General features: G+C 32.7%; 3 protein-coding genes across 4 annotated transcripts; all 3 read left to right on the forward strand.

Moving 5' to 3' along the window:
- Positions 1 to 519: 519 nt before the first annotated feature.
- On the forward strand, positions 520 to 5,687 carry LOC115977433 (afadin- and alpha-actinin-binding protein). Of its 2 annotated transcripts, XM_031099274.1 has the most exons (15): positions 520 to 696; positions 790 to 818; positions 1,007 to 1,118; positions 1,192 to 1,289; positions 2,172 to 2,268; positions 2,352 to 2,441; positions 2,540 to 2,677; positions 2,759 to 2,824; positions 2,896 to 2,973; positions 3,087 to 3,197; positions 3,283 to 3,360; positions 3,459 to 3,578; positions 4,278 to 4,321; positions 4,421 to 4,448; positions 5,402 to 5,687. In XM_031099274.1, exons 1-15 carry the CDS (start codon positions 664 to 666, stop codon positions 5,414 to 5,416), a joined length of 1,137 nt encoding a protein of 378 aa, XP_030955134.1. In that variant the 5' UTR covers positions 520 to 663; the 3' UTR covers positions 5,417 to 5,687. The 2 variants fall into 2 exon arrangements, with proteins under 2 accessions (XP_030955134.1, XP_030955135.1); XM_031099275.1 differs by lacking the exon at positions 4,421 to 4,448.
- A 5,951-nt stretch (positions 5,688 to 11,638) lies between these two features.
- Positions 11,639 to 12,407, forward strand: LOC115975968. The gene has a single exon (XM_031097027.1). It carries the CDS (start codon positions 11,660 to 11,662, stop codon positions 12,281 to 12,283), a length of 624 nt encoding a protein of 207 aa, XP_030952887.1. The 5' UTR covers positions 11,639 to 11,659; the 3' UTR covers positions 12,284 to 12,407.
- Positions 12,408 to 16,651: 4,244 nt separating this feature from the next.
- Positions 16,652 to 17,516, forward strand: LOC115974398. The gene has a single exon (XM_031094746.1). It carries the CDS (start codon positions 16,726 to 16,728, stop codon positions 17,314 to 17,316), a length of 591 nt encoding a protein of 196 aa, XP_030950606.1. The 5' UTR covers positions 16,652 to 16,725; the 3' UTR covers positions 17,317 to 17,516.
- The last annotated feature ends 861 nt before the right edge of the window (positions 17,517 to 18,377 follow it).

Below are 18,377 nucleotides of genomic sequence, written 5' to 3' on the forward strand. Positions count from 1 at the left end.
CCACATCCACAAATGAGAGATTTGTGTAATGAGTCGTGATCTCCCTCAAGTAATTCTTAAGATTAGGATTGCAAAAGTCTTTTTTTTTAATTTTTATTTTGATAAGGACTCGATGGACTACCCAATATATTTGATTCAATTACCGCCGGGTCAGGTCCATTAGGATATTGTTGTGGCACGGAACCCAAACCATAAACATGCTTCTTTTGAGGCTTGTGGGCCTGTGCCTGTGGCGCCATGCGCAAAAGCAAAAGCCCTATCGAGTCAAAATCCTCCGCACCCAACTAATTCAGCCAAACAACTACTAGCCAACCAAATACCACCACGTCGACAATACTGTCCAAACAAACCAATATAATAGGCAGACTGTACAAAACCTCACTGCATCCAACCACAGAATACCCAAAACCTTCGGACTTTAATCAACCTTTAAGTCTAATTTAACTACCACTTTCTCAAAAAAATAAAAAAAAAAGTATAATTTAACTACCACAGTGTGAGTGTCCCTCCAATTCAAAAAGTCCAAAACGAGTCCGTTTGAGATATTTTCATTTCCACCACTTCCAAACGTTTTTTTTTTTTTTTTCAATTTTCAAAAATCTCTCGTCGCTCCGAAGTCAGATCTAACTGAGAGAGACTCTCCCTCTCTCTAAGCTCTCAACAATGCCAGCGACTGACGCAGACTTCGATCTCAGAGTACGATCCTTCTAAACCCTAACAATGCTCTTCCAATTCTCTCTCATTTTCTCACTCTAACTCTCTCTCTCTCTCTCTCTCTCTTCTTCGCAGTCGTCTCCTACTTCCGCCTTCACAACCGGGTGAGTATATATTTATATATATACACCACAAAGTATATCTATATATCTGCATTTGCATTTTGATCTCTCACTCGCTAGGGTTTTGATCCGTACTTGTACAGAGTGAGTGTTACTATGCATTTTTGCTGTATCTATCTGTGTGTTAATGTACTGATTTCTAGGGTTTCTGACTTTCTTGCTTGCTTCAGAGAGCATGCATTTGCTGATGTTGGAAACTTGGACCACTGCGCAAAGTACTTGAACCAAACGCTTGTTACGTATGGATTTCCGGCTTCGCTCGATCTCTTCGCCAATGATCCGGTGAGTTTTCGTCTTGATTCCTTCGGTTTTTTGCTTTGATTCAATCGAAACTTATGTGTTTTTTTTTTTAAAGGTTTCGATCGCGAGGACTTGCAATTGTATGTACTCGTTGCTTCAGCAGAGGCAGCGCGATGTTGAATTCAGAGACTCTGCTAACGACCAAAGACAGCGGTACTGTTGGAATTGCCATAACATGTCCAATTGCTTCAAATTCACTTTGATTCTTTTATACGAAATGCTGCATCTGTGTCATGTCTAGTTCATCAAAATTTGGTTAATCACATTCGTTTAGATTGTGCATTGGGGAAAGTTGATCTGTCCTGGAGTTTACTTTTTACGAATTCGATGTCTCTTAGTTCATTGTCATATCCATTCATTCGTATAGGCATATTGTGCTTGTCTGGCGTTGCTGTAAGTAGTAGAGCTTTAACTATGTAGCTTTAGCAGTAGAGCTTCTGTGATATACAACTTTAACTGAAAATCTCTTTAGTGTTTGGAGTGTTTGGCAAATTACAATGAATTGAAGTTCAAGATTTATAGAGCATGAACAGAGAATTCTAGAACTTTTTCCTAAAGCTTTAAATTTCAGCCTTAGTGCTTGTTTGGCATTGTTGTAGGAAGTAGAGCTTTTGTGATATAGAGTTTTATCTGAGAAGCTCTTTGGTGTTTTAAGTGTTTGGCAAATTAAGGTGAATAGTTCTTTAAAGTTCTAGATTTATAAAGTATGAATAGTGAATTGTAGAGATTTTCCTATAAGCTATTTTTTAGTTGGCCCCAGACGCCCCATTAAAACTCTTTTATGTTAGACAACCAGACAAACCCTCAGCCTTATGATTATTTTCAGCTTTAAGGACCCCTTAAAAGCTGTTTTATGGTGGTGAACTTGTTGCTATTTCAAACCAAGCACCTGATTTTAGTCCATTTGTAATGTCATACGTGAACATAATAGATGGTGGCATTGGGGAAGGTCTTACATTCAAATTTTTCTGAGTATAAAAATGCGAATTTGAAAATGCTGTTTCGATATAATTCTTATTGTTTTTAATGTTATAGGCTACTATCAGACATATCAAGATTAGAGGCTAAAGTTGAGAGGCTTGAGGCACAAATACAAGCCAAAGATAGGGAGATAGCAACCATTACGCGAACGGTTAGGAATTCACTATTTTTTCAAATTGAAGTTGTGTTATCTGTCTGATCCTTTTGTTGAGATCTTTTGGTAATTTCATATAGGAAGCCAAAGCCACTGCAGCTTTTAAGGCTCAGATTGAAAAGCTACAGCAGGAGCGAGATGAGTTTCAAAGAATGGTAATTGGTAATCAGGTTAGGACACTTTGATGTATTGGAGTTCTTTTGCTATCTACTACATGAAATCAAACAAATCCTGACAATATTGACAACATATTTTGATGTTGCAAAAGCAAGTGAGGACTCAACAGATACATGAGATGAAGAAAAAAGAAAAAGAGTACATAAAGTTGCAGGAAAGGCTAAACCAAGTGTTGATGGAGAAAAAGAAGGAATCAAGATCAGGCATGGAGATAATGAATTTGCTTCAGGTATTTATTGGCCGACAATAGTGATAGGACTAATTGTTTTTTATTTTATTCATCTAATGACTTGTATACATGTCTAAACAGAAAGAAGGGCGACAACGTGGAACATGGAATGGGAAAAAGGCCGACAATGATTTCTATAAAAAGATTGTATGTAGCAGGGTTGGCTTGTTTATATTAGACAGCAACTAGATTATTTATTATTAACATACTCTTTGCAGGTGGATGCATATGAGGCAAAAAATCAGGAGTTGATGGCAGAGAATACTGATTTAAGGGCTTTACTGCGATCAATGCAGGTTTATGTTACTATTCTATTAATGTTGTTAAGGTTAAGGTTACTGTTTTGGGTTTCCATCACTGCACTTCCATCAATGGGTTTTTACATCCGGTAGGCATGGCTGACTTACAGGCGGATATGCGTGATTTTATAAATGCTCCTAATGGGTTGTCCAAGCAATCTTTGGCTGCCAATGAAAGAGTCGAAACTGACCCCTCACAGTCCCCGTTGGGAGGGAAGACGGTATGAAAACTTTTTAAAGGATGAAGTGTTTTCTTTTGCTATGCTATAGTGCTGTATATAGGATTTAAGAGTTCATGGCTTGCAGGATGTCTTTGACCTGCCTTTTCATATGGCTAGAGATCAAATAGAGGAAAGCCTCCGAAATAAGATGGCTTCCATAAAGGTACTTCCTCCCCACCCCCACTACCAATTTCCAGTTCATCACGTGGTTCCAAGATAAGTTGTTAACATGATTTCCTTTTTATGCTTTGGAAATTGAAGGAGCGTATGGGTCAATTGCAAGATGCACAAAAAGATGCAGAAGTTACTTCTGAAGCAACTGAAAGGGAGCTTGAACTTGAAGCTCAACTTGTTGAGGCAAGGAGCATAATTCAGGAGCAGGTACTATTTGTCTTTTTTTATGCAAATCGTAGATTGGATGTAATGCATTCTTCTTTGGATTATTATCTGGATTAGATGAATTTTTTGTTTATCCGCTCCTTGCTTATCATAATGCAATTTTTTTTAGTACCTTCCAAGTGAAATGAATATGTTATTAATATATAGTTCATTTCCTCTTTGTATGTTAATCCCCAATTATTCTGTCCATTGAATTTAGCCTTGTCTCTTGCTTTCCTCATTTTGTAGCTCAAAACCTGTAACTCCCTCTAAATCAATTTTTTCGAGCATGTATCCTAATTAAATCTAAATACTTTACACACGGCTAGGGGAATTGGTTTATTTAGCTCCCTTTTGAGTTGTCACATGCTGAATCTAAATCTATAAAGCTTGAACTTCTTGAGAATTTGTATAATGATCCATAGAAACGGTACATAGGTAGGTGCATCTTTCTAAAGGATGTTCCCTACTTCCCAAAGTGAAGAAGAAAATTATGATTTTAAAAAGTCTTATCAGTGGAGTTTGTAAAACATATTTGATCTGTTCAACAATGTTTTTCTCGATTCCAATTCATATAACTAGAGCCATGATCTTTTCTAACTACTCACTTTTTAAATATTTAACAATCTAGTACATTCCTCCCTTATTTATTTGGTTTTTGGTTTGATGATTAATATAAACACAATAATTCACTCATTTCAGGCATCCATAATGTCTAAACATCTTGCTAAGTCTGAGAGGCCAAGGTATTCCCCATATCCCTTACATCTGTTGTTGAAATATTTTATATATTTATGCTGGAGACTGGATGGTATTAATATATTTATATATATTAATTCTGATAGGGATTCTATCATTTCATCACCAGCTGAGGTATAATTCATTCTTTCTGTCTCTTCTTCTTCTTGTGATCTGGTTTCCAGCAATGAATCTGTAAATTTGATGCTAGTTATATATTATTTGAATTTTTATTGCCTTGTGATTAGTTCTTGGTTGTGTTTGGAGCTCGCAAGATTGTGCTTTGATGGTAGAAAAGTAGCTTATTGAAAATAATGTTAGACAAGGGTGGTCTTAAATTTGTGAATTGATTAGGATGTAATATTGAGGGTATCGTGGAAGTCTTCTGTGCAAGGGATGTTGATCATTTGCTCTTTTCTAGGAAAAAAAATGTTTTTTGTCAATTGTTAAACCTTATGAAATGAAAACAATTCTGAGATTTTGGGTTCCAGATGCTTATCCGTTTATGACCCACCTAATATGCCCAGCCCACTCATTTCTGAGTAATTATTCTATATTCCATGAGTAAAGTGACATGATACTCTCTCACATAAATGGTGGATCTACCATTCATGTAAGAGGAGGGGAGTACCATGTTTCTTACTCTGGGAGTACTAAATAATTTTTCCTCATTTCTGAACCCTAGTAGTTGGCTACATGCCAATAGCTCTATAATTAACGAATGTGCACCTGCATTAGGGTGGATTTTGTATACAATCTAGGTAGAATATTGTTCAAGATAGAATGCAGCTGCTGCTGCAGTCATGCTTTGAAAGTTTGGATTGGAGGTTTGTTGACAATGGCTGCTTATATCTACTCCCCTTTGCCTTTACCCTCTTCCCTTTCTCTGTGTGCACTTGTGTTTGATACAGGCTATTTAGAACATCATCAGTATCTTGGGAACTTGAGCTTTCCCTTTAAAAAGAAAGAATAAACTAATGTAATATATAGGTACTAGCTAGGAAAAAATCAACTTCTTTATTTGTGCTGTCAAACATAACAACCACATTGTGGTGTTGTTGGTCTGACTTAGCTTATTTGATGTTCAGGGAGTAAGAAATTGACATGCCAGGCAAAATTTTGGCCCATATTCGAACTGAGGTTTGCCGTATTTGGAGATGAGTTGCAGCTTGCAAGCTTGTATTTTTGTATACTTATTCCTGATTGTAGTATACAGAATGATCCTTATGTTTGTAAAAGCTAGAATCGGTAGTTTTCAGCTGTAATGTTATTGTAATTATGTATCTAGATTTCCCCTAGTGATGTAATGCTTACAAGTGCTTTTATCAAATCATTTTCGGGCAGTAATAACTTAGTAAATTCAAACTTATGTAATGCTGTTGGCAGGCGAATGGGAAATTCTTCTAACACAAGCTCTTTGATCCGGGTTCTCTATTATCATAATTTTCATTGCCCCTGAAAAGACCTGTTTCGTTTTGCTATTTCCTGTTAGCTTTTGGTAGGTTGGTACCTGTAGTTGCTCTTAATGGATCTGAATTATGATTCAATGACAAAATGCATACCGACTTTGACATTACTAACATACCAACATATTTTAATGCCTCCAAATATTTACAAAATAGACATAAAGGATGGTAGCCCATTTCATATAGGAATTCTGCGTACCTACCACGGGTAATGATTAGAAAAATTGAAAACTGAATGTGCGTCATTAGATCTATGTAGTAGTATTTTAACCTAATTTTGGTTCTGCAATCTACTGTAAAATGCATGAACAGTTTCTTATCATTGCTGTGCTCAATTGTAGATTTGTAGCACCTTTTCAAAGTCTTATAGTCTGCTCTCAGGATTTTGACCTTTTGAAAGTAACTTTGTGAAAATTACCAAAAAAAAAAAAAAAAATTATAGCATTTTACGGTTTTTTCATTATCAAACATTTTATAGGATGGTTAATTTATAACAACTTGAGGAAGCTTTAGCTAAATCATCTTTGTTATAACTCATAAGGACAAATCAAGTCATGGTCGAGAGTGGGACATTTTGTAACGACTTATGTAACTCTGAGTTGATCATGAAAATGAACCAAGTTGATCATTAACAACTTGAGCTCGGCTCGATAAAAACTTGTTTATGTTTGTTTATTTAAAAATAAGTCAAGCTTGAACCTTAGTTTTAGGCTCATTTAATAAACAAGCCGAGTCAAAGCAAAAAAATTTGTTCACGAACAAGCTCGTGAACTATTAGGCTTGATACACAACAATTCAAGTATAGATTCATTTTTAAGTTTATATGTGTTAGCTAAATATACTCATTACACATATCTTAATAATAACATGGCCAACGTGAGACCACTACCTATATTAACTTAATTTTTTCCTTCCCTTTAAACTGATGAAGAACCACTTTAGACTAAAGTTACATTTGAAAATAAATAAATAATTAAGTATGCCACATATAATCCTTCCCTATCAATCATTTAAAGTAAAATTATGAAATATGTTAGTATTTTTCACAAAAAAAAGAAAAAAGAAGTATGTTAGTATCTTCTCATTCATAATAGTTATAAACAGATATTTTTTTCAGTCTTTCACCATCTAACGTGACTGTAAAAATTGTATTTTGAACAATTGTTGAAGCTGTAGATAAGAAATGATGAATGGATGAATTTAATTATGTAAACTATTAATTTGAATAATAACTAATTATAAGTAAAATTAGATGCATGATAAAATGAGTATACTATTTTCTATTTCTTTTTTTATTAATTTTAGAGATTTAAGCATTTAATAATGTAATTTTTTTAGATCTCAAGTTCAAAAACTTGACCTGAACTCGAGTTTGAGTTTGATATTAAGCTTGAGTTTAGCTTGACTAATTAATTAAGCCAAGCCAAGCCAAACTCAAGCTTTTTGGCTTTCCCACGAGCTCAAGCTCAAACACTATTTTCAAGCTTGTCACAAGCTCAAGCCAAGCTCGAGTTTTTGATTTTTCCTGACGAGCCAAACTTGAACATGCACTACTTAACAAAACTCGGCTAGTTTATAATCCTTACTAACCCAATTTGAATGATGCTGTACAAGTTGTCAAGTTCGCTTTACACATTTATCCAATTCAATTCATATTACTTCGCTTTTCACACTTATCCAATTCAATTTATATAATTCTGTTTTACACCTCTGTTTTTAAATTGAAAAGCACGACTATATTTTGAGTAAAAAAATTAAAGCCACTTTGTGAAAGGACTATTAAGCGAGCTATCTTTTGTACTTTGACACACCCTAAAAATTGAAAATGTCGTAAAAGGCACCACTAAACAAAGCCTAAGGAAGGACTACCCATGGTTGCAATCATAGTATCATTCAAAGTCTATCACTCTTAGCTTATCTAAATCTATTGAAGTACACAATTTAACAAATTTTCTTTTGTCTAAAGCTTGATGTTTAAACTTTAAACTACCTTTCTATTAAGGATTTGTTTAGATACTGTTTATTTATATATATATAAAACCGAATCTTCTGAACCTTTCACAATTTTCTACGTCAGCATAATATTTAAATTTATTTAAATAAAATTATTTTTGTTTAGTCCAAACTTAACAAGGAGTGAAATTCTATCTCTCTAACAAGTCCAACTTAAACTCAAACTCAAACCCGAAAAAAAACCGATACTTCTAAGAAAAAAAAACCAAAAAAAAAAAAAAAACTCTCTTTCTCATATCTCTCACACTACCATCTCCTTCCCCCAAAACCCAAAACTCAGATAATCTCTCTTCTCATATCACTCAAATGCTATCAACTACTTCCCCTAAATCTCAGATCTAACCATCTCCTTCAAACTTTTGGATCCGGCTTTGATCTTCGAAATCGGGATTAACATGCTAAACTAGACTTTTCAAGTTTAGTAGTTTACTGCTTTTGACTGATTTTCATTTGTAGCTGTCTGCCAATGTCATTAAAAAAAAAATAGTAGATAACTTTGTGGTTGTCAATTTCTTTACGTTTTAGGTTTATAATATTATAAGTTTATATTATTATATTACCGAATTCTCTGAATCTCTCACAATTTTCCACGTTAGCACAATATTTAAATAAAATTATTTTTGTTTAATTCAAACTTAACAAAGAGTGAAACTTTATCTCTCTAACAAGTCCAACTTAAACTCAAACTCAAACCCAAAAAAAAAAACCGATACTTCTAAGAAAAAAAAAACAAAAACATAGTAAAAAAAAAAAAAAAAAAAACTCTCTTTCTCATATCTCTCACACTACCATCTCCTTCCCCCAAAACCCAAAACTCAGATAATCTCTCTTCTCATATCTCTCAAATGCTATCAACTACTTCCCCTAAATCTTAGATCTAACTATCTCCTTCAAACTTTTGGATTCGGCTTTGATCTTCGAAATCGGGATTAACATGCTAAACTAGACTTTTCAAGTTTAGTAGTTTACTGCTTTTGACTGATTTTCATTTGTAGTTGTTTGCCAATGTCATTATAAAAAAAAAAAATAGTAGATAACTTTGTGGTTGTCAATTTCTTTCGTTTATAGGTTTATAATATTATAAGTTTATATTATTATATTACCGAATTCTTTGAATCTCTCACAATTTTCCACATTAGCACAATATTTAAATAAAATTATTTTTGTTTAGTTCAAACTTAACAGAGAGTGAAACTCTGTCTCTCTAACAAGTCCAATTTAAACTCAAACTCAAACTCAAACCCAAAAAAAAAAAACCGATACTTCTAAGGAAAAAAAAAACAAAAACACAGTAAAAAAAAAAAAAAAAAAAAAAACTCTCTTTCTCATATCTGTCACACTACCATCTCCTTCCCCCAAAACCCAAAACTCAGATAATCTCTCTTCTCATATCTCTCAAATGCTATCAACTACTTCCCCCAAATCTCAGATCTGACCATCTCCTTCAATCTTTTGGATTTGGCTTTGATCTTCGAAATTGGGATTAACATGCTAAACTAGACTTTTAAAGTTTAACAGTGTATTCCTTTTGACTGATTTTCATTTGTAGTTGTTTGCCAATGCCATTAAAAAAATAGTAAATAACTTTGTGGTTGCCAATTTCTTCACGTTTATATGTTTATAATGTTATAAGTTTATATTATTATATTATCGTGTAGTTGATTTTTTTTTAGTGGAGATTTCCTATTGCCATGTTATTAAGTCATGAGAGAATGTTATAAATATCAAATATACATGATAGTGTTGCTTATTGTAAATTAATGTATTTGTCTTTGGTTTTGAGATTTGCTTAATTGTTTTATTTTTTATCTCATCGTATTTGCTTAGTAGTTTAAACTTATTGTTCATGCTTTTTTTTTTTCTTTCTTTCTAAGTTCACTAAATAATTAGTTTATAAAAATCATTAAAAAAAAATTAAAGTTAATTTACGAAATAAAGCATTTTTTTTTAATCTAACCTAACTCATTATGTTTTCTATTCCAACTTATTGCAACTTTTTAATGCTCTCTTTATTTATCTGGGTTGGTTGAAAATTTAGTTCATGTTAATGTTGATGTTGTTTAATTTGGTTTTGTGTGGAACTTTGTGGACCTTAAAACCCTATATCAAGACCAGTTTTGGTGTTTGCTATATCCATAAAGGCATAAATGTGTATAACCAATAAGTCATTACTTGAGATGCTACGAGTGTAAACATGTCTAAAAAAGCTGTTTACAATATTAGAATAAGTAGTAAGATTGTCTATGCACAGTTTGAATCCCAGTTTATACTCTGTTTGCATTAATTTGAGACCATTTTTTAAAATTCTCAGTTTATGCTTTGTTTGTATTAACATGAGACCTTTTTTTTTTTTTTTTTTCCATTTGTTTGTGTTTGAATTTAATTTAAGTTTATGGGTTGTGTTTTTGTTAATTTTAATTTAAGTTTGATTAATATTTTTCATTTAGTAATTTAATGTTTCATATCAAAGATACAAATTTTTGAGACTGGAATCTTAATGTACAAGAGAAAGAAACAAAGAATTATTTAAATTTTCGTATAATATAACTTTTTTGTGTATCGCATGGGTTAGCGATTAGTTTTGTTGAAACTGAAAACTTATTGCTATAGATAAAAATAAAAGTGAGTTGAAATAGTACAGTGGCGCCTATAAATAGTATAAAAAAATGCAGTAGGATCCATGAATAGTAGAAAAAAAAAAAAAAAAGAGGATAAGAATTTAAAAAAAAAAAAAACTAACTTGATGTTTCGGTCCACGCAATGTCGCCCTCTCCAATGAGTGAATAACTTAATTCTTTGGACAGGACATAAAAGCCAACTCAATTATGGGCTTTTTCTTGAGGCTGGTGAGAATTATGAAACATTTGAATTTTCAATTTCACACTTGCAAGTACCAATACAACAATAGCTATTATAAAAAGAGGAATTTCTTCTATTTTTTAATCTGTGATGTAACATGGAGGCCGGATTTTTTTCCATGATTTGGTTAACTACTTTCAACGTTTAGCGTAATTAATTTTTAATTATCACTACTTGCTTTTGTGGAATGAGTGAATAACTTGTATTAGTATATAAGAAGAACAAAACCTTGAAAGTCAAACTGAATATTCAATTGCATTGTAGCATATATTCAACTAATCAACCCTAAGGTTTCTCCCATGCTAAAAACTAGTTTCTTTGTAATGAGAAAGCCCATATTTGCTCCAAAATAGCTGTATCCAAACAAAAAGTGACAAATTGTCATTTGACCAAATGCCTAGGGATATTTCAGAGATTTTGCTGATGTATTATGTGGGGTACCTAGATCAGTGCTTGCATGGCACTATCGGGTTGTGACAAGTGGCCGATTTCATCGATTTCAATCTAACCTTCATGTAGAGAATAAATGAGTGGTAAATAGCACGCAAAGTTGGCAATGTCTTAAGGATTCGGTAATTGCACGTGAATAGAAAATGCCTAACATTAGCTAAAATGCTTAACCTTTAACGTGACCTTAGGTACAAAGGTAATGAGGTATTTTTTTTTTCTTTCTTTCTTTCTTTCTTTTCTTCATTTATTTGCTTGTTATTTACAAAAGAATTCAAGTCACTCTAAAGTGAAGTAATAAAAGAGTAACACTCAAAAGAAAAAAAGAAAAGAAAAACAATAATTAAAGGATCATGCACCCTAAGATTCCATCATTAACCTTAGAGATCGGAGTATTAAATCCTCTCTCTCTCTCTCTCTATATATATATATATAAACCTCAACTTTCACAAACTTATACCCACGTAGAGAAATCTCCATCACATCACAAAAAAATCCCTAGCTATATAATATATATTAAACCTATTACCTACTAACCAAAACCATTGAATATAGCAAAAAATGGGTTATGAACATGGCAAGGGTGCAGAAAAAGGAGTTTCTTTGGTGCAAGGAGATGAGTTTTTTCATAAAGTTATTTCAAGGGACTCCACTGAGGGCTGCTCTTCTCGTATCTATTACTACCGAAACTCTGAAGGGGTTCCATTTGAGTGGGAAATGCAACCTGGGACACCAAAAGAGCCCCCGAAAGATGAAGAAATTCCACCAATTACTCCTCCACCAGCTGTGTTAAGCTTAGGACTTCCTAAGCCATGCATTAACAATGAACAGCCCAAGGCTAAGACCTGGCTAATAATGCTTAGGTTTTGGAACAAAATCAAGAAAAACAAAGAGAGTAAGAGTGTTAAGGCAGTTGGGTCTCAGGGGAGTAGTCATGATACTCAGGACTGTGGGGCTGAAAAGTTTTTATTTTGTGGCTCAGACTCTGAATTTATGGAATCATCATCATCACCACGAGCTTCAAGCTCTTCATCCTCGTCCTCTTTGTCTTTATCGAACGGTCCCTCAGTGCAGTCAGCAAGATTAGAGAGTCCAGAAGGCAAGGCTAATTCGTTTCATGGGACTTTAAGTTGCACTCCTTGGAGTATAAGCACCATTCTGGTTTCGATTGCAAGGCGAGTTTAATTTGATACTATTTGTAATTATTTGATTATCATGTGTTAACTAGACTGCTGGCCTTTTTTTTTTTTTTTTTTTTTTTTTTTTTTTTTTGCTTTGCAACATATTTCTAAAGCTTATGTATAGTGACTACATGTATAAATATGTAGTCTTGTACTTGCAAGTAATATATTGCTACATACATACAATTGTTGACTTTGATTTTCATCTCCTATTTGGAATTGTTTCTTTTTTTTTTTTTTGGGGGGGGGGGGGGTGGGGAGTGGGGGTGGGGGGAACTGTTTCATTTTTAAAAAGATAAAATAATAACTTTTTTTTTTGAAGAGAAAAATAATAATAATTTTAATTGATAAGACCTGATGTCTTGATTAACCATAAAAAAATTAAAGATTCATTTAATTTCATGATACATATTATTTTTTTTCTTATTATTTATTTGTAGGAATCCACATAAAGTGATGAGTAATAACTCGATATTGTAATTATAGAGCTGTTATGTGGATCCCTCCTATATATCCACTATATAAAGTTAACTTTGATGGGGCTACTTTCAAAAAGTTAGGTGCTGCTGGGTTGCTTGTTGTACATGACCATACAGGTAGTGTTATTGGAGCCTCGGCAGAAAGAATCCAGCTTTCATCTTCTCCAGCAGTGGTTGAAGCATTGGCATGTAGGAGGGCTCTGTATTTTGTGAAGGAATTAAGCATATTTGAAGTTTCTGTTGAGGGCGATTCTGAGGTCATTATCAAGGCTATCCTAGCAGGTGACGTGGCCAATCCGAAGTATGGACGTGATAAATGACATTTTGTTTGTAGCTAATGATTTTCGATGTCGTAATTTTTCTCATGTAAAACGCATAGGCAATTCAGTTGCCCATTTTCTTGCTAAGAAATTTGGTTATGAAATAATACTTGGCCTTCGGGTTTGGATTCTCAAAAAAAAAAAAAAACTATGTTTATAATTAAAATCAATGCTTGAATACTAATTCTTGTTACCCTTTATTTTCACTCAAATGATATTTTGAGTCTTTTGCCACTAGAAAAGAAGCCTGAACAAGTCCGGTTTGTATAATCTCAATTTTAGGCAAGTGCATGATGTTGCAACTTGCAATGTGACAATTTTTTCCCCTTCCTTTTAGAAATTGAATTTATCATATTGATCTTTATGTCCCATCGACACTTTATTTTATTTTATTTTTATCTCGTTTTTGATTTCAGGTTCACTTGAAATCTTGGATGTTGATGATCTATGATTGCACACTAATTATGCGGGTGGCTATCACTGAGTAGCATCCATAGTGGCTTTTAGGACTTAGTTCTTAGGAAAAAAGACAGTAGTAGAGATCAAAATATTTAAGAAGAATATGTATCAATTAATAGTGGCAAAAATGCATCATGTGTTACCGGTGTTTCAATAGTTATAGATATGTAATGAATAGTTATTGGCAATAATATCAGTTTTATCACTCTCATCTTACTTTGTTATTTCATAGATGCTTGTAAACTATGCATGTAATATAATACAATTTATTTCAAAACATTCAAATTGCCAATAATATTGATTTAAAATCTAGAAGTTTACAATTGTTTTAAAGAAGAGAAAATGCTACATATCAAAGGCCTATCCCCTATTCTGTAAAAGGGACAATCTTAGCAAAAGAAAAATGTAACACTGGTAGCATTAACAATGATCTATCCCATCCTCTCTTTTACAACAGAGACAATCTTAACAAAAGAAAAATGTAACAGTAGTAGCATTAATAATGGCCTATCCCCTCTTCTCTTTTACAACAGGGACAATCTTAACAAAAGAAAAATGTGACACTGGCAGCATTAACAAAGGCCTATCTCCTCTTCTCTTTTACAACGTCCATAGCATTGGCAGCATCAAAATCCCATACCTGAACATATTTCAAAAACCCAAGGTTATTTTTTGATAACTTAGTAAAGGCAAAAAAAAAAAAATTAAAAAAAAAAAAAAACTTTGCATCATTTGTTAATCATTTACCAAGAAAATTCATGCGAGCATCATAATTAGTTGTTTTGTCACCCAAAGGAACTTGTGCATGATCAAACCCAACATCCATTCCCTACAAAAAAATTATAATGATTTGGTGTCATCTATGTCATTGCATAAAATAACATGCCACTTATTAAAAGCTTAAAAATCTTCTTGATGTTATTTTTCCATCTATCTTACTTTTATTTGCATAATGCTTTCGAACACTAAACCCCATTTGTTTTCCATAATTTTTCCAAAACATCCAAACTGCATCTAACGTATCAAACTCCATACCAACCTTCGGGGTACAATCAATCATGGTATCCTTGTTTTGACAAGAATTGGCCATCCTCCTATAAAAATACAAAAAAAAAAAAAAAAAAAATTCTCAATTCCAATAAACTCAAATGAATTTTTCAAATATTACTAATATACCAAGGTCCCATTACTAATATACTCAAACTAAATAGACAAGTTTAAAACAATCATCGCAATAGCAAAACCCAATAACATGACAAAAAAGCACCAAAGCAGATTACCCAATCCAACAGCTTACAAATCATTAGAAAAATTAGTAAAAACGCAAAGCAAATTGATTACACTAGTGTGTGTATATATATATTATTAATATGGACTACAATTGAGTGATTCAAAGTAGATGCATGCTAATTGATATTCAATTGATTCCAAATGGTTAGAGGCATCATGGATTAACTTATTAATATTCAATTGAATCATCGATTAACTTAGGGTTTTCAAATATATAATTCTTACACAGTATTCTTTTCTAGGGGTAGAAGACTCAAAATATAATTTAAGTAAAAATAAAGGGTAATAAGAATTAGTATTTAGGCATTGATTTTAATTATAAACATAGTGGGGCAAACACAAAAGTAAATACTAAGAATTTTAAAAATCAACAATATGTAAAGGGGTCCCAATTGCCAAAACATGTAAAGAATTCCATTGATTGCCCTGTGGCAATGGTTCAACTATGGATATCACATAACCCACTACAAGTGCCTCAAGAATTTTACAAGAAAAAAGATTATTACTGCATAAACAAGATGCACACCATAAACTAAATAAGTATAGGTTATCCATGAAATGTTCATGATATAAGAGTCATTCTTTTCTTCTCTCTGATTATTGTGGCCTTGTTCTTTGTCTAAGATTATACTAAATGTAACAAACCAGTACAATTATCTTGTTTTTCTGCTTGTTTCTTATCTTGAACAATTACCAAACATCTTGCAGGCAAAGGGTAGCTCCAAAAAATACAACCTTTCTTGAACAATTATTAACAGTTTTGCAATAGTGAAATTGCAAAACAACAAAAATCTAATATCAAGCATAGCTACGAAATAAAAAAAGGAAAAAAAAAAAAGGAAAAAAAAAGAAGAAGAAAGGAAGAACTAGTAGTTAGTAGACAATAGATAAAGAACAAAGGCTAGAGAGAGAGTAAGATATTTGATATACCTAGCCTCCATTGGGCTTTCAATGGTCATCCATGGACGATTTGAAGGGATTGAGCTAGATGGATCTATCATTTGTGATTGAAAATTTCAAGGATGTAAGAGAGTTGTAAAAGAAAATTTAGTTTTCTTCTTGAACTGTTTTGCCTAGGAGTGTTTTTGGATTCAAATGGGAAAAATGGAGAGAGTAATTTGTGGGTTGATGAATTTTTCAAGTTTGAGATTTGTTCCATAAAAAAAAAAAAAAAAGATCCGTTTGTTTCTAACGTTAAGGATCATAGCATTCTAAGGCTTAACCCCCTTTTTTTTTTGTGTTTTTAAAAGAGTAAGTTAGTGGATTGATGATGTGGCAGCATCTTAAACCATTAATTTTAAATGAGATGTGAGGATTTAAAGAAATTTATTTAGTAGAGTACCCAAAGAATTTTAGATGATTTGAATTTGTGGGAAACATCTCCCACATCCCCAAATTGAGGGAGAAAGAGAAAACCCGAAAAGGGAACAGAAAAAGTAGAGGCAAATTTATTTATTAAAAAAAATCTCCATAAAAAAAATACAAGTTCATCATCTCAAAAAGAAAAAAAATGAAAGAAGTTCAATATATATTTTTTTTTGTAAAGAAAAAGTTCAAATGTTCAATATTAAAAAAAAAAACATACTTTACCAAGTACCAAATCTATCCAAAAAACTTATCAACAAAAAAAAAAAAAAAAAAAAAAAATCTATCCAAAAAAAAGTCAACATATTCAAATTAAGAAAGGGATATGAATTAGAGATAATGAAGGGATCTGATGGGATTGTTTTCCTGAATCCAAGTTAGATATCGGTATTATTTATTTACTTAACAAAACAAAAATATATTATAGATTTATTTCCTTTTGGGTCACCATGAATGAAATACTATTCACTATAGAATCATATAAAGTTGATACAAAGGTGTGTCAAAGGAATTTCCGTGTAGAGAAAAAAACAATGGCCGCAAAAATGACCAAACAGCAACCAAAAACTGCTGAGAGAACATCCATACTCCACCAATCAAATCAGTACTTTGTGAAAAGAATTCTTTCAAGAGATTCATCTGTTGGTTGCTCTAATCGTTTATATTATCATCATAACCCTGGTGGGGTTCCATTCAAATGGGAATTGAAGCCTGGCAAGGCCAAAAATCCACAACAGCATGATAATAAAATCACATCAACCATTGACCCTCCACCGGCTAAGCGTCTCCTAGGGGTGTCTATGGCAAAGAAGGCTTCCTCGTCGGGTTCAAAGCCAAAGGCTTGTTCATGGAAGAAGTTCAAGAAAAACCTAAAGGGTAAGAAGAATGTCCAAGTTAAGTCACAAGACTCTCAACCAGAGGGTGACGTTGTTGTTGATTTTAAGCATGGCTCGGATGAATTAGATGGGTGTGAGTTTTCTAGGTCGGACAAGGAGTTTATGGCTTTGAGTAGTGGTTCAAGCAGTTCATCATCGGGGTCATCCTCTAATAATAAAGCCATTGCTCTGCATCGCCCTTGGAAATTGAAGAATCTTACCAAGGGTTTTGTTAGATGGAAGATCTAATTGCAATACTCCATAGAATGTTGAGGTTGGTGTTTTCAAAATTTTTTTTTCTTTTAGAAAAAAATTGTGGGACTGTTTTATTTGTGTAAATTTTTAAGTACTAGGTTGACATTTTGAACTTTTGTTTTTCTTTTCACAAAACATGTGGCTAAATGTGCGTGTGTTTGCACAATAGGCAAAGTGTTAGTGTAGAAACCCTAACGCAGATCCCTCTAAGTTTGAGGTTGCGAATGCCTTTGTGCTTTTTTGATTTTGGTGAATGAATGCCTATGTGTTTTGTTACAAATAGATCTTTCAACCCCATGTTATTTTAGATTGTAAATTTGTTTTTGTTACTTTTGCTTTTGTTGGTTTGGAAAGGAATGTTTATTTTAGAATCAATTTATTTGTGGGTATACAATATTCTCACAACAAATTATAAGTGGTTAGTTGTTATTGATTTTAATTTGATCCTATCACTGAAATTACTTTTCTACCTTATCAATAACAACTCATAACAACATACTACATAAAATTTGTTGTGAAAATGTTGAAGGTATAACATTTTTCTACATCCTGATTATGACTTTTTTGGATTTGAGGACTTGGATGAATATGTTAGATAGAAATTCTCCGAGCCCATTAAGGAAAAGTCAAGAAATTCCTAAAAATTATGGAATCAATTAATCAAAGTGGTCAATCATGCATTGACATATGTATATTCTGTATTTGGAAATAAAATACCATAAATATTCCCTGTCATCACTTCTAAAATAAGTTCCCTTTCCTTTTCTACTTAATTAATTACATAACATGTGTAATCTTTGAAAATCTGAATGAATGCAATATTTGTTAGATTTTTTCCCCTCGGAGAAACTTTTTCACATAAGTATGGTATGGATTTGGAATTAAAGAACCATAAATATTCCCTGTCATCACAATTCTGCAAAAATAAGTTATATATCTTTCCTTTTCTTCTTAATACAAATACATCACCTGTAATCTTTGAAAATCTGAAGGAATCCAATATTTGTTAGATTTTTTCCTCTCAGAAAACCTTTTAGGCAATGGTTTGAAAGAAA

Source organism: Quercus lobata, chromosome 2 (assembly GCF_001633185.2).
Source record: "Quercus lobata isolate SW786 chromosome 2, ValleyOak3.0 Primary Assembly, whole genome shotgun sequence".
NCBI lineage: Eukaryota > Viridiplantae > Streptophyta > Magnoliopsida > Fagales > Fagaceae > Quercus > Quercus lobata.

Bases quoted from the DNA above. Each gene is read 5' to 3' on its own strand.
- LOC115977433 (XM_031099274.1), top strand. From the start codon at position 664: ATGCCAGCGACTGACGCAGACTTCGATCTCAGA. The intron at 3,579-4,277 runs GTACTATTTGTC...CACTCATTTCAG, and splicing joins GGAGCATAATTCAGGAGCAG to GCATCCATAATGTCTAAACA. The intron at 4,322-4,420 runs GTATTCCCCATA...TAATTCTGATAG, and splicing joins GCTAAGTCTGAGAGGCCAAG to GGATTCTATCATTTCATCAC.
- LOC115975968 (XM_031097027.1), top strand. From the start codon at position 11,660: ATGGGTTATGAACATGGCAAGGGTGCAGAAAAAGGAGTTTCTTTGGTG.
- LOC115974398 (XM_031094746.1), top strand. From the start codon at position 16,726: ATGGCCGCAAAAATGACCAAACAGCAACCAAAAACTGCTGAGAGAACA.